The 12,133-nt window shown below is 58.4% G+C and overlaps 2 protein-coding genes across 3 annotated transcripts in view; one reads left to right on the top strand and one right to left on the bottom strand.

Moving 5' to 3' along the window:
• Positions 1-3: 3 nt before the first annotated feature.
• LOC128777113 (translation initiation factor IF-2-like) lies at positions 4-6,344 on the bottom strand. The gene is made up of 6 exons (XM_053902888.1): positions 6,194-6,344; positions 5,218-5,940; positions 4,749-4,791; positions 3,250-3,355; positions 1,215-1,316; positions 4-105 (listed from the first exon to the last, which is right to left on the bottom strand). Exons 1-5 carry the CDS (start codon positions 6,342-6,344, stop codon positions 1,272-1,274), a joined length of 1,068 nt encoding a protein of 355 aa, XP_053758863.1. The 3' UTR covers positions 4-105; positions 1,215-1,271.
• SETD1B (SET domain containing 1B, histone lysine methyltransferase) overlaps positions 5,713-12,133 on the top strand; it is a 25,095-nt gene continuing 18,674 nt past the window's right edge. The window contains exons 1-6 of one of the 2 annotated variants that reach the window (XM_053901983.1): positions 5,713-5,820; positions 6,329-6,516; positions 6,759-6,857; positions 7,488-7,758; positions 9,839-9,951; positions 10,836-12,074. In XM_053901983.1, coding sequence (XP_053757958.1) covers positions 6,343-6,516; positions 6,759-6,857; positions 7,488-7,758; positions 9,839-9,951; positions 10,836-12,074 — 1,896 coding nt within the window. In that variant the 5' untranslated portion in view covers positions 5,713-5,820; positions 6,329-6,342. Of the gene's footprint in view, positions 5,821-5,946; positions 6,215-6,328; positions 6,517-6,758; positions 6,858-7,487; positions 7,759-9,838; positions 9,952-10,835; positions 12,075-12,133 lie in introns of those variants that run through there. The other variant, XM_053901984.1, reaches the window with a different exon arrangement.

Raw genomic sequence — 12,133 nt, 5'->3', positions numbered from 1 at the left:
GAGTCAAAGCCAAGCGGCAAGGGCCGTTTATTGCAGGTTCGAACCCGGACCTCTGCACACTCGTTGTCAGTGACACTAAGAGGCCCCGAGCGAGGTTTTTACAGCCTTTTTATAGACAGGAACAAACAAGTTATGGGGAAGTTAGGGATCTTCCACGATTACAGAGCTGTTATTGGTTGATATTGAAATTTGAACACTCAGCAAAACTTGATTGATTCCCGCCTTTAGGTGAAACCACAACCGGGCACGCACTGGCTGGTTCCGGGAACGGCGGGGGGGTGGGGGGGGGTGGGGGGTCTTTTCTTTGCGGTTGTGGGTACACCTGGTAATTTTTCTCTTAGTCTCTCACCCAAAGGCTCTCAAAACATATCCTCAGATTGCAGCATCGGCATCATCTGGGAACTTGGTAGAAATGCAAGGTCTCGGGCCCCACCTACCGAATCAGAAACTTGAGGACTGGGCCCCAGCAGTATGTTCTAATGAGCCACCTGTATGACTCCGGTGCACACTCTAGACTAGGGATCAGTGACCCAGCCCCATTGTGCAGATGGGGAAATGGGCTCAGAGACTCAGCAGCTCATGCAAAGTCACAGCACATAAATGGCTAGCCAGGTTTCAAATGCCAGTTTGTCTCATTTTAGAACCAGGACTCTTGGGGGGGGCGGGGCCTGGGGGGGTGCAGAAAATCGTGGGAATTCCCAAGAAGGGGGAGAAGAGTCCAGAAGCCTCTTTCTCCGAGGAAGCTGGCCCAGATCTCAGGTACTTGTGTTCACCTCTGTAGCAGCCAGACATCAGAGGGGAAGAGACCAGCTCACGGTCACCCCACATGCCCCCACTAGGGCCGGAAGGGAGGGCCAGAGCAGGGCTGAGCTTCCTGGCAACAGACTACCTTTTGGAAGAGGCATCCATGGCCCTACCCCGCCCACCCCAAAACACACAACTGGGAAATACTTGCAAGTTCAGCCTCTCCTATGCTGCTCAACACTGCAGAGAATTGCACGCCCCAAACTCTTGACAACAGAAGCTGACAGGCGGGGATGGATGGACCAAGCAGGCCCAGCAGGCAGCCGATTTCACACACAACAGTCCCACACATCTGTGGGGGGGAGGGGCTGCAGAACCAGCCTAGCGGGTTTGGGGTGCCCGCCCTCCCTGGGCTCCAGGCCCAAGCCCCCCAAATCTTCCTCTCAGACTCGGAAAGGACTCACACCTACCTTAGAGTATTGTCAGAGTGAAATTAGGCCTGATCCTGCTGTCCAAAGGAGGATGGTTCACTCTGGGGATACCTGGCCGTCGCCCTTTCTCCAGCCAAGAGCCTGGCGGGGAAAAGTCGGATGGTTTCTTAGGGTGTTGATAGCCACAAACCGGGTAGGGTCTCCTTGAGGGAAAGGGAGCCTTACAAAAGACCCCCTTTCCCATCTGCCCAGGGGGCCCTCACTCTGGAAAGGATGGGGGTGGGGGGCGGCTGAGTCACGAAGGTTCAGCCAGGGCGACTAGCAGCAGGAGGCGACTCATCTGCATTTCCAAAGGCCCGCCCAGTCCACGTCCCCTCCCCGAGAATGGGCCGGAGATATGAGGGCTTACCCTGGAGCCCTCCGCCTCAGGGGATCCCGGGGAAGGCCCGCTCGGCTTTCCCAGGCCACAATCCTCCCTCACCCCCCACCCCCCACCCCGCCTCTAGAGCTCAGGGTTGGGGGGTGTGCCCTGCACGACTAGATCAGTGGCTTCCGTGAAGGCCTCGAGCCCAAAGTGGGGACAAAGTGGGGGAGGGAGCTACCCCTCGGGCTCAGCTGTTACGGGCGTTGAGAGCCAGACAAGGTCGCCGAGGCCCGGGGAGGCAGCGGGGGTCGGCCTAGGATCAGGGTCGGGCCGCGAGGGAGGCTTCCGCCGCCTCCGGAGGCGCCGGGCGGTGTCAGGGGAAGCCTCGAGGCCCCGACCGTCCCCGTGGCCCTTTGCTACTGGCTCCCGCTCCCCGGGCTCGGAACGAGGTCTCCTCGTGCCCCTCACCCCTCCCCGGAGTCGGGCGCGGGGTCCGGGGCGGCTGCGGAGCCCGCGCTCGTCGTCGAGGCCTCCCCCGGCCAGGGGCGTCCACGCGGGCGGCGGCCTGAAACGCGGGCGGCGGCGCGCCGGCCTCCCCTCCCCCCCGGCCCCGCCGCCTCCTTCCCTCCTCCCGCCTGGCGCGCAGCAGCCGCCACCGCCCGAGCCGCGGGCGGCGCGCGAAATGGCGCCCGTCTGGCCGCCTCGCCCGGCGGAGGCGACAGTGGGAGCCGGGGCGCGTGACGCCCCCAGGCCCACGGCCCCCGCAACAGTCTCCGCGACCACCCTCCGGCGTGGGGCGCTGTGCCCTGGCGGGTTCTCGGGGCCCGGCCCGGCGAGGGGCCGCCGTCAGCCCCGGGCCCCCAACGACAACCGGGGAAAGAGGGAGGAAGGAGGAGGAGGAGGGCGGCCGCCATTAGCCACCCGCAGCCCGGCCCGCCCGCCGGCCGGCCAACCCCGGCCCTGGCCCCGGCCGGCGGCTCTGCTCTGAACCTGAAAATAAAACTCGTGTTTGGGAGGGAGGAGCGAGCGCGGTCGGGAGAACAGGCAGCGCTTGGTGGCAGGCGGGAGAGATGCTGCGTCATGGTGCCAACATGGACGCCGGCCTTTTGTCCTTTTTTTGCTTAGGAAGCGCAGGCCCGCCCAGGAGCCCCGAAAAGCCGGCTTCAGAGTGCGAGCCCGACAATCAAAAGAGAGAGAGGCCCTAGGCCGAGTGGGGAGCTTTCCTCGTTTTTCGAGCCCCCCCAATCTCCAAAACACTTCAACTTTCTCCTCCCCAGGAAGGCTCAGACCTAGAAAAGCGAAGGGGATGAACGCAGGCGGCTCCATGGATGCCCGAGCTCGCTGGGGAGACCCTCCCCACGCCTCCGGGGCAGAAGGGGCAAAAAGGTCTGAGGAGTCCTCGTCCCCCCACCCCTCCCCATCTGGCTGCCAAACATAAAGCTCCAGAAACCTTCTTCTCCCTTCAGCTCCCAAACATCTGTAGCCCTTGGCCTGCTAGAAAAAAGATTTCCTCGAAGGGGCAAAAGGCACTTTTTTTTTTTTTTTTTTGTTAAACTTACCGGCTCTGCCCGGTGCCATGGAGTCTGGAAGATCAAGCTGGGCGGAGGTTTTGGACGTGTTATGTAAAAAATATCTTTTGGCGGGGGGTGGGGAAGGGGGATTGTTTAGTTAGGATTATTGGGGGAATGGTGGTGTCTTTCTTGTTGTTACCTTTTTGTAAGTTACACTCTCATGGCATTTTCTGCTCCTTCCACTTCTGCAAACTTTCCAGGGTTGGGTTGGCAAAAGGCGGCTTCGCTGAGGACTGTTTACTGCTCTGGATATAGCAATGGTGTGATCGTCATTAAGAGACAAAAGGCGAAAATACACAGTCAAATCAAACAAAAGGCAAAAGACGCACGGCCATCCCAACCACCATAGAAAATACCCGCGAGTTAACGTTGGTGTTTGGCTCGAACCAGCTAGGACTTGTTTTCCAGTTTTAATCTAGTTTCCTGTGACGGCTTTAGACTCTGTACACAAAGAGAAGGTCTTCCTTTCCCTCACCCACCCCCCTACCAAGACGAGAAAAACAGAGCTGTTTTTCTTCAAATAGATCGATTTTCAAAGAACGTGTACATGTTACTGGGAAGAAAGCTGACTAGCATTTATTGCTTTAAACATTTTCAAAAGCTTAAAGCTAGAAAACCTTAGCTTTATAAAAGCAAAATCGTCTAAAAGCATTTTCACTGGCTTATATTAGACAAGAGCGACAAAGACATACATGCAGATGAAGGTTCAGAAAATTAAGGACATCTCAGCAACATTAACATGAAAACTGCACTGCGTAAGGACAGAATGGATTGGGTACTTACAATGTAAAAGGTTTTTTAAAAGCTTAAAAGTAACAACTGCTTACAATTTTTTGTTGCTGCCATTTCGCTAGTCCTAAAACTATACATTTAAAACATTACCTTGTTAAAAAGAGAGCAGAAGGAGTTAATAAGATGGCCAGGTTTAAGTGTTTAATAGAGGAAACTATATATATTTAAAAATTTATTGTTCAGTCAAGAGAATACAGATTAAGACAGCTCCAAGCTCCCCCCACCCACCCAAGAAAAAAAGAGGAAAAAAATTAAATATGTCATTTACTTAGGTTTTTTGGAATTCAAAATTGTTAACTGCTGACATTAATGGTGTGCTATGACCTAGTTATACAAGACAAAGATGGATTCCAAGTCATAAGGAAAAATCCAGATCTTTTTAAAAAGTCTTCTTCATTCTTCCAATTGTGAGTCCTTTAGCCTGTTGACAAATGTTAAACACAACACTGAGGCGTCCTGAACTGGATGGTGGAGTCAAAGGAAAAGCATTCCCCATTTGCAACAAAGGAAAAACCCACTTGGCCATTTAATTCCATTGCAGAAAAATGGCTCCCCTCATCTGTTGGCCTCTCCTTGGTGTCTGATGAACGATGTTTTGAGATCAGCGTCTAATAACTCAAGCCCTATAGAAGCCGCGCGCTGATTGGCTGCCGCGCCCTGCCGCCCTGCTCCAGCCAATTACCTACCCACGGCCAAATTACAAACCCCGAAAAGAGCCCCAATATGAAATACACCACCACGAAGCCCCAGAAAGGCGGCTCCTTCGCCTCGGCCGCCCGAGAGGACAGGCAGAGGGGGCTGCAAATGCGTCCTCGCGAAGCCCGGGAGCCTCGGAGTTGAACTCACAAAATGGAAGCCGCGCGCTGATTGGGCGCCGCCACTCCCGGACCTTTAATAAAGAAAGGGGAAGGAAAAGATAAATGCAAAAAAGGGGGACTCTCTCCTCCGTCGGTGGCTGGAGGAGGAAGGGGGGGGGTGGAGAGAGAAGCATGTGTTTAGGACAATTACAGGGCGCTCCTCTCCAAAAATAAAAACAGAGCAAAAAGCTTCTATCACCCAGGTCCAGGCGAGGGCTACATCCTCCCAGGAATGTGAATGCTAATTTGGTTAAAATCCTGGTTTCCCCTCCCTAGCTCAGCACCACGGGGGAGGGGGTCTCGGGGCAGAAGGAGGAAGCCGGAGCGAAGATACCTCGATTGCAACTCGTCTCGAGTCGTCTTGCCTCCCCCCACGGTTCCCAGCATCTAAACACACAATCGTACACACACACCCCTCAAAAAAACCCAGCCCTTTCCCCCAGCCCCCACGAGCCCACCTCCGGTCTTGGCAGTTTGGAAACAGTTTTGGAGGCCCCAGGCGCACGCCGCGGCCGCCGCGGCTCGGAGGGTAGCCCCAGCCGCGGGAGGTAGAGCCCGGGGAGACCCCCCCCTCCCCCGCCAGCCAAGCCCCCCACCTAAGTCCCAGCAGAATAAATAAATTAAAAGGCCTTCCCCCGGGGAGGGGGGAGGCAGTGTGGGAGCGCGCGAGTGAGGGGTGGGGGGCCGCTGGGGCCCGGGGCTTTGGCGGCGCAGCTGCCGCCGCCGGGAGAGTGCCTGGGGAAGCGGCGAGGAAGGAGAGGGGAGGAGGAAGAGGAGGAGGAGGAGGAAGAGGAGGAGGGTGAGCGCTCGGGTCGGGCTCCTTAGCGGTGTATTGTGGGATGTGCGGCTACTGGGAGCCGAGCCTCCGCCGCCAGCCGCCTCCCGGGCAGCAGCAGCAGCAGCAGCAGCAGCGGCGGCGGCGGCAGCAGCTCCGGGCCCGGCAGCCGCGGCGGCGGCGCCCCCCCCCTCCCGGCCCCCCGTCCGGCCGCCCCGGCCTCGGCTCCCGCGGGGGACACCATGTACTGGCTGGCGGCGCAGGGAGGCCGGCGCCCGGCGGGGATGTAAGCGCGGCTCGGGGAGGGAGAGGCCGCGGTCGGCAGCCGGGCGGCCCGAGCCCCCGGCCCCGGCCCCGGCCCGGGCTCCGGCCGAGCGGGCGGGCGGGCGGGCGGGCGGCGCCAGGCCTGCCGCGAGCCCAGCGCGCGAGCCGGGCCGAGCGAGCGAGCGAGCGCCACGCCGGGCGGCCGGGAGGCAGGACGGGCACCATGGGCCGGAGCCCGCGTCCTCCGGACGCCCCGGGCCCCGCCAGCACGCACCGGGGGCCCCCGGGAGCCCCTCGCTGCCGCCCCGAGACGGTGGCCGAGCGGGCGGGCGCCTAATTCTCCCGGAAGGGTTATTCTCTCGCTCTATTCTTATTTTGGGGGGAGCCAGCGAGACAGCTCCTTTTGGGGCGCGCTGGTAAGGTGGGAGGGGGTGGGGGCTGGACGATTTGATTCTTTCGCGTGTGTGTAGAAGCGGCGGCCGCCGCCGCCGCCGCCGCGGCGGAGACGACAACAACTTGCTCGTTTTCAGGTTGGGTTAACGGCATGGAGAACAGTCACCCCCCCCACCACCACCACCAGCAGCCCCCGCCGCAGCCCGGCCCTTCGGGCGAGAGGAGGAACCACCATTGGAGAAGTTACAAGTTGATGATTGACCCAGCTCTGAAAAAGGGGCATCATAAACTGTACCGCTACGATGGGCAGCATTTCAGCCTGGCGGTGAGTAGCCGGCGCGCCTCCCCGCCGCCCCCACCCACCACCAGCCGTGCCCGGGGCGGAGGGAAAGGGGTCCGAGCTGCCCAGGGACCCCCCCTTCCGACCACCGGGCCAACTGTCAGCCGGGTCCCCAGTCCTGGAGTTTGACAAGTGCCTGGAGAAGGGGGGGGGGGCGTCTGCCTCTGCCCCTGGGGAGTGGGACCAGCCCTCCCATTCCGCCCCGCCCCCCCCATTCCTCCCCACAGATGTCCAGCAACCGCCCGGTGGAAATTGTCGAAGATCCCCGGGTCGTTGGGATCTGGACCAAAAACAAGGAGCTGGAGTTGTCGGTGCCCAAATTCAAGGTAGGACCCCTCCCCCCCCCCCCGACCCCACGGTGTCTCCCCGCCTCCCCAGTCCCCGAGTTCGAAAATAACGCCAGTTCTGCCGGAGCCTAGGCTGGTTCTGAGTTCCCGCCGTCCATGGCCAGGGAAGTTTTGGCGGGGAGGGGGAGATGGCAGCGAGAGGGGTGTCCTCTCTCAGCTACTGTAAACAGAATAACATTCAGTGAAACTGTAATCAAGGATCTGATACAGTGTCCTGCCGGCCCAGCTGGGGGCTCCGGGTCCCCACCTGGCTCCTGCTAGCCCCCGCGGCTTGGCCTAGGGACCCACCCCCCTTCTCAGTCTTGTGGCTTAAGAGGGGACAACTTCATAGACCAAGGGTTCGCCCCTGACCCGGCTGCAGGGAGAGGAGGCCAGAATGGGGGGGTGGGGAAAGAGAAACTGTTTCTTTTTCCCCTTTCCTTTCGAACCCAGAGGACTTCCACGTTCCAAACGATTTAATCCTCCGCTTCCCGGGCCCGCCCGCGTGCATTTTTTTTTTTAAATTATTTTTTAACCTTCATTGTTTTCATCGGGCACGCGAGTGGGGAATGTTGTGTTTCCCTTCGGTTTCAATGTTCTCCAAACTCCCTTCCCCCTCGTCCCTGCCAGATCGATGAGTTCTACGTGGGCCCGGTGCCTCCGAAGCAGGTGACATTTGCCAAGCTGAATGATAACATCCGAGAAAACTTCCTGAGGGACATGTGCAAGAAGTATGGGGAGGTGGAGGAGGTGGAGATTTTGTACAACCCTAAGACCAAGAAGCACTTGGGCATTGCCAAGGTGGTCTTTGCCACGGTCAGGGGAGCCAAAGAGGCGGTTCAGCACCTGCATAGCACTTCGGTCATGGGCAATATCATCCACGTGGAGCTGGACACTAAAGGTGAGTGGAGACCCACTTGGGACAAACTGCGATGGAGGGGCAGTGAGGCCTGTCACTACGACTCCTTTCCCTCCCAGAGCCCCTCTTGCAGTGTTAGGGACCCCCCCCCCAACAGCCCTTTTTTTTTTTTTTTTTTGCCCCCTCCTGAGGATAGAGTCACATGGAGCTAAATGTGTTGTCTGTTGCTAGGAGACAGGCTATAATTTACCCAATGTGCTGTCCTTGGCTACTGCATGTACCCCTAGGGACCACCCAGAGGCTTCCCCACCACTGACACCCCTGCGGGCCCCTCCTGGAGCCCTAGTGGCCTGGGTTTAGGCAGTCTCCAGTGTTGCCATCTGTGTTAGGGGAAGAGGCAGGGTTTGTTTATTTGTGGGAGCTGAGAGGGAGCCACTAGAATGCCTTTAAATACATATAGAGTAGGTCCTTCAACTAAAAAGGGAATCCTCCAAGGATCCAGGGTCCCCCCCCCCCCTCCCCCATGCTGCCCCTTCCTTCTGGAGTGGGAACCAATCTGGGCTCAGAGTGTGGTTTCATTGATAATGTTCTGATAGAGCTGGGCGGGCTGCTGTGGGTGCTCAAGGGTTGACACTGTGCCTTCCCTCCTCTCTCTTAAAGAGACAGCAGCACCTCCCATGCGCCGGGAATCCCGCTATGTGCTCACTCTGAGCTCACTGCTGACAGAGTGGGGCTGGGGAAGTCACCCTTCCTTCCTTCCATTCCTGGGAGGCTTCTTCTCGACCGGATGGAGGGGCTTGCAAGACTCTAGGGCATCCCCCAAAGTTTGCCTGTGGCCTCTCTAGGGAAGTTCCCGCCCATATGAAAGAAGGTGCTGGGTGCCCCAGGACCAACCTGCCCTGTGACTGGGAAGGCACTGTTGGGTCCGGTGCTTCTTGAGGTTTTCTGGGAGACACTGTCTGGGAAGGCTTAGGTGGCCAGCTTCTAGGAGTTTTGTGAGCATGGTGTTTAGAGGCAAATGGCACACCAAACCCAAACAGGAAAATCTAAACCTTTCTTGTGCTTTCAACGATGAATACATATTGACTAGGTCTCTAAGACCTTGCTGGGGGCTGTGGAGGGATGCTGGAACTGGGTGGGCACCGTTATCCCACAAACTCTTGCCAAGCCCATATCTAGTTCTGAGTTTCCTCAGGGCACAAGCCTGGGTTCCTGTCTCTGTCAGGGGAGTACAGACCCTTCAAACTCTACACATCCCTTGTGTGGCTGCAGTCTCATTTCTCCCTGAGAACTGAATGTGGAACCTTCTTCCCTGTCACATGCCCATTTTAAGGAGCAGCCGGCTCTTCCCAAAATTTCATTTCTGAAAAAAAGGAAGAAAAAAAAAAAAAAAGTGGGAGGCCCTCAGAGACTGCCAACTAACTTTGTATTTCAAGAAAGAGACCAGCAAAGTGTAAAGTGTAGCTCAAGGAATGTGCCTCCTTTGCATATGTAAGCAGCTGCCTCAGAGGGCTCTATAAATATCAATAATCTGGGGCCCCAGGGTCTATAGAGGCCTCTCTCTGCTGATGGGGGAGGGTTACCAGACAGGGCCCAGTGGGACCAGCCCGGCAGAGCTGGGGAGGCCTGGTCAGCCAGGTCAGCGGAGGAGGCCCATGGAGGTCACAGTAACGTGGTACTAGACTGTGTTTTACAAACTCTGCTGGTCACCTGGCCTCAGATAGTTAACAATAAAGTGAACTGTCACCTCTGTGTCACTGGGTCTCTCCACCTGCTGCAGGCTCTGGCTGTTAAGTGGGAAAACCTGACTCTTTTTTCAGGTGCTATGGCTCAAGTGACAGGGAGAGGCTCTGTGTTGGGGGTGGTGTTTCTGTTTTGGGGGGAGTCCCGGCCCCACAGAGGATTAAATTCTGAATCTTAGGGTCAGAAAAATCACACAGGTGAGCAGCTTGGTTGAACAGATCGGACTCCTCAGTGAGGTACAGAGAGGTGGTTCCCCGGTCAGGGTCACAAAGCTTCTCAGGCTTGGGGGTCTCAGGCGCCAGGGGCCCATAAGCCAACCTGTGGGGTCTGCCCCATCCTGGAGCCTCCCTCAATCCTCCCTCCCTTGCCCTTCCCACAGGGGAAACCCGCATGCGGTTCTACGAACTGTTGGTCACGGGCCGATACACACCCCAGACCCTCCCAGTGGGTGAGCTGGACGCTGTCTCTCCAATCGTGAATGAGACCCTGCAGGTGGGTTTATTACCATCCAGTACCCTCCCCCCCACATACTCACACTCATCACCGGCCTCTGATGGGCCCTTCGCCCCCATTCACCATCTCTAGCGTCGGACGCCCGAGCCTAGGAGGCAGAGGAGCCTGGCCTTGTCCAGCCTGGGATTCCCACAGACCCACAGCCTACTTAGGGCTTCGTGTTAATGCTGAAACATTGCTGTGTCTGATGTCCTGGGCACTGCTCTAGCCCTGCCCCCAGAAAGCAGACCTCAGTGGTCCCCATTCCCAGAGCGAGACTGACGTGACTCCTTACCCAACCACTGCCTCCTACCTAGGCCACCCTCACACAGGGAGATTCTCAATCCAACCCTTCCCTGGCATCAACTCACCTACCCTCGGGAGTAGCTTTTCCACAACGCAGCCTTCACCGACTTGCTGGTCGGCTAGGTTATTCGTTAGGCACTTTTACCGTGTCACACGACTTAACTCCTAAAACATTGGGAGACCAGAGGGAACAGGACCCTTGGCCACCCCCTCACTCCCCAAACTATAGTTCTCCCTGCTGGAAGATCCTTGATTTCTGACAGTCTGAGACGGGAAGGAAATCCCAGTTTAAATCAAGACGTCAGGATCTTCTCTTCTCTCTGCTTTAAGGATTAGAAAAAACCCTCAAGGTTCTTTGGGGATAGCTGGCTATCCTATGATTAGAGAAAAGTTAGGACAATCCAGAAGCTCCTCTTCGATCTCCTACCCCCCCCCCCCCCCGCTTCTTCCACCATGCAGCAGTTCTAGAGTGGCCAGCTTGGCTCTGAGATCCCCGGAGTGTAGAGGGAAAACAGCCCCCATCCATTGCATGCAGCCCCCTCCAGCAACCTCACTTGTCTCTCCCTCTCTCTCTCTAGCTGTCAGATGCTCTGAAGCGCCTCAAGGACGGTAGTCTGTCTGCAGGCTGTGGCTCCGGCTCCTCCTCGGTCACCCCCAATAGTGGTGGGACACCCTTCTCCCAGGACACGGCGTACTCCAGCAGCCGCCTGGACACCCCCAACTCCTACGGACAGGGCACACCGCTCACGCCACGTCTGGGCACCCCCTTCTCGCAGGACTCCAGCTACTCCAGCCGCCAGCCCACACCCTCCTACCTCTTCAGCCAGGACCCCACGGTGACCTTCAAAGCCCGGCGCCACGAAAGCAAGTTCACAGACGCCTACAACCGCCGCCACGAGCATCATTATGTCCACAACTCCTGTGCGGTCACCGCAGTGGCCGGGGCCCCAGCTGCCTTCAGGGGCTCCGTGGACCTCCCGTTTGGGGCAGTCAGCAGCAGTGGGGGCAGCAGTGGCCCTCCATTCAAGGCCCAACCACAGGATTCGGCCACGTTCGCCCACACTCCACCGCCTGCCCAAGCAACCCCCGCTCCTGGAGTCACGTTCAAGTCGGCTTTCTCTCCGTATCAGACCCCTGTGCCCCCTTTTCCCCCACCCCCTGAGGAGCCCACCACCGCAACCACCTTTGGGGCCCGTGAGAGTGGGGAATTCCGGAGAGCACCTGTGCCCCCACCCCTGCCACCCACCGAACCCCTGACCAAGGAGAAGCCAGGCACACCGCCCGGCCCACCGCCCCCTGATGCCAACAGCATGGAGCTGGGTGGCCGGCCGACCTTTGGCTGGAGCCCTGAGCCTTGTGACAGTCCAGGCACACCTACGCTGGAGTCCTCACCTGCGGGGCTGGAGAAGCCCCACGACAGCCTGGACTCACGCATAGAGATGCTGCTGAAGGAACAGCGCACCAAGCTGCCCTTCCTTCGAGAGCAGGACTCGGATACGGAGCTGCAGATGGAGGGCAGCCCCATCTCCTCCTCCTCCTCCCAGCTCTCCCCACTGGCCCCCTTTGGCACCAACTCCCAGCCAGGCTTTCGAGGCCCCACGCCACCCTCCTCACGCCCCTCCAGCACCGGCCTGGAGGATATCAGCCCCACGCCGCTACCCGACTCAGACGAGGATGATGAGCTTGACCTGGGCGTGGGGCCCCGCCCCCCTCCGGAGCCAGGCCCCCCGGACCCTACTGGTCTTCTGGGCCAGACAACTGAGGTAGCCTTGGACCTGGCTGGAGACAGGACCCCAACCTCAGAGAAGATGGATGAGGTACCACCATGTCTGTCCACCTCTGTCTTGGATTGGTTTTGTCTATCTTGTGTCTCCCT

This window comes from Panthera pardus, unplaced genomic scaffold (genome assembly GCF_024362965.1).
Source record: "Panthera pardus isolate Hobbes unplaced genomic scaffold, ASM2436296v1 HiC_scaffold_15, whole genome shotgun sequence".
Lineage (NCBI taxonomy): Eukaryota > Metazoa > Chordata > Mammalia > Carnivora > Felidae > Panthera > Panthera pardus.
The sequence above is the reverse complement of the archived record's forward strand: the minus strand, read 5'-3'. Positions and strand labels throughout refer to the sequence as shown.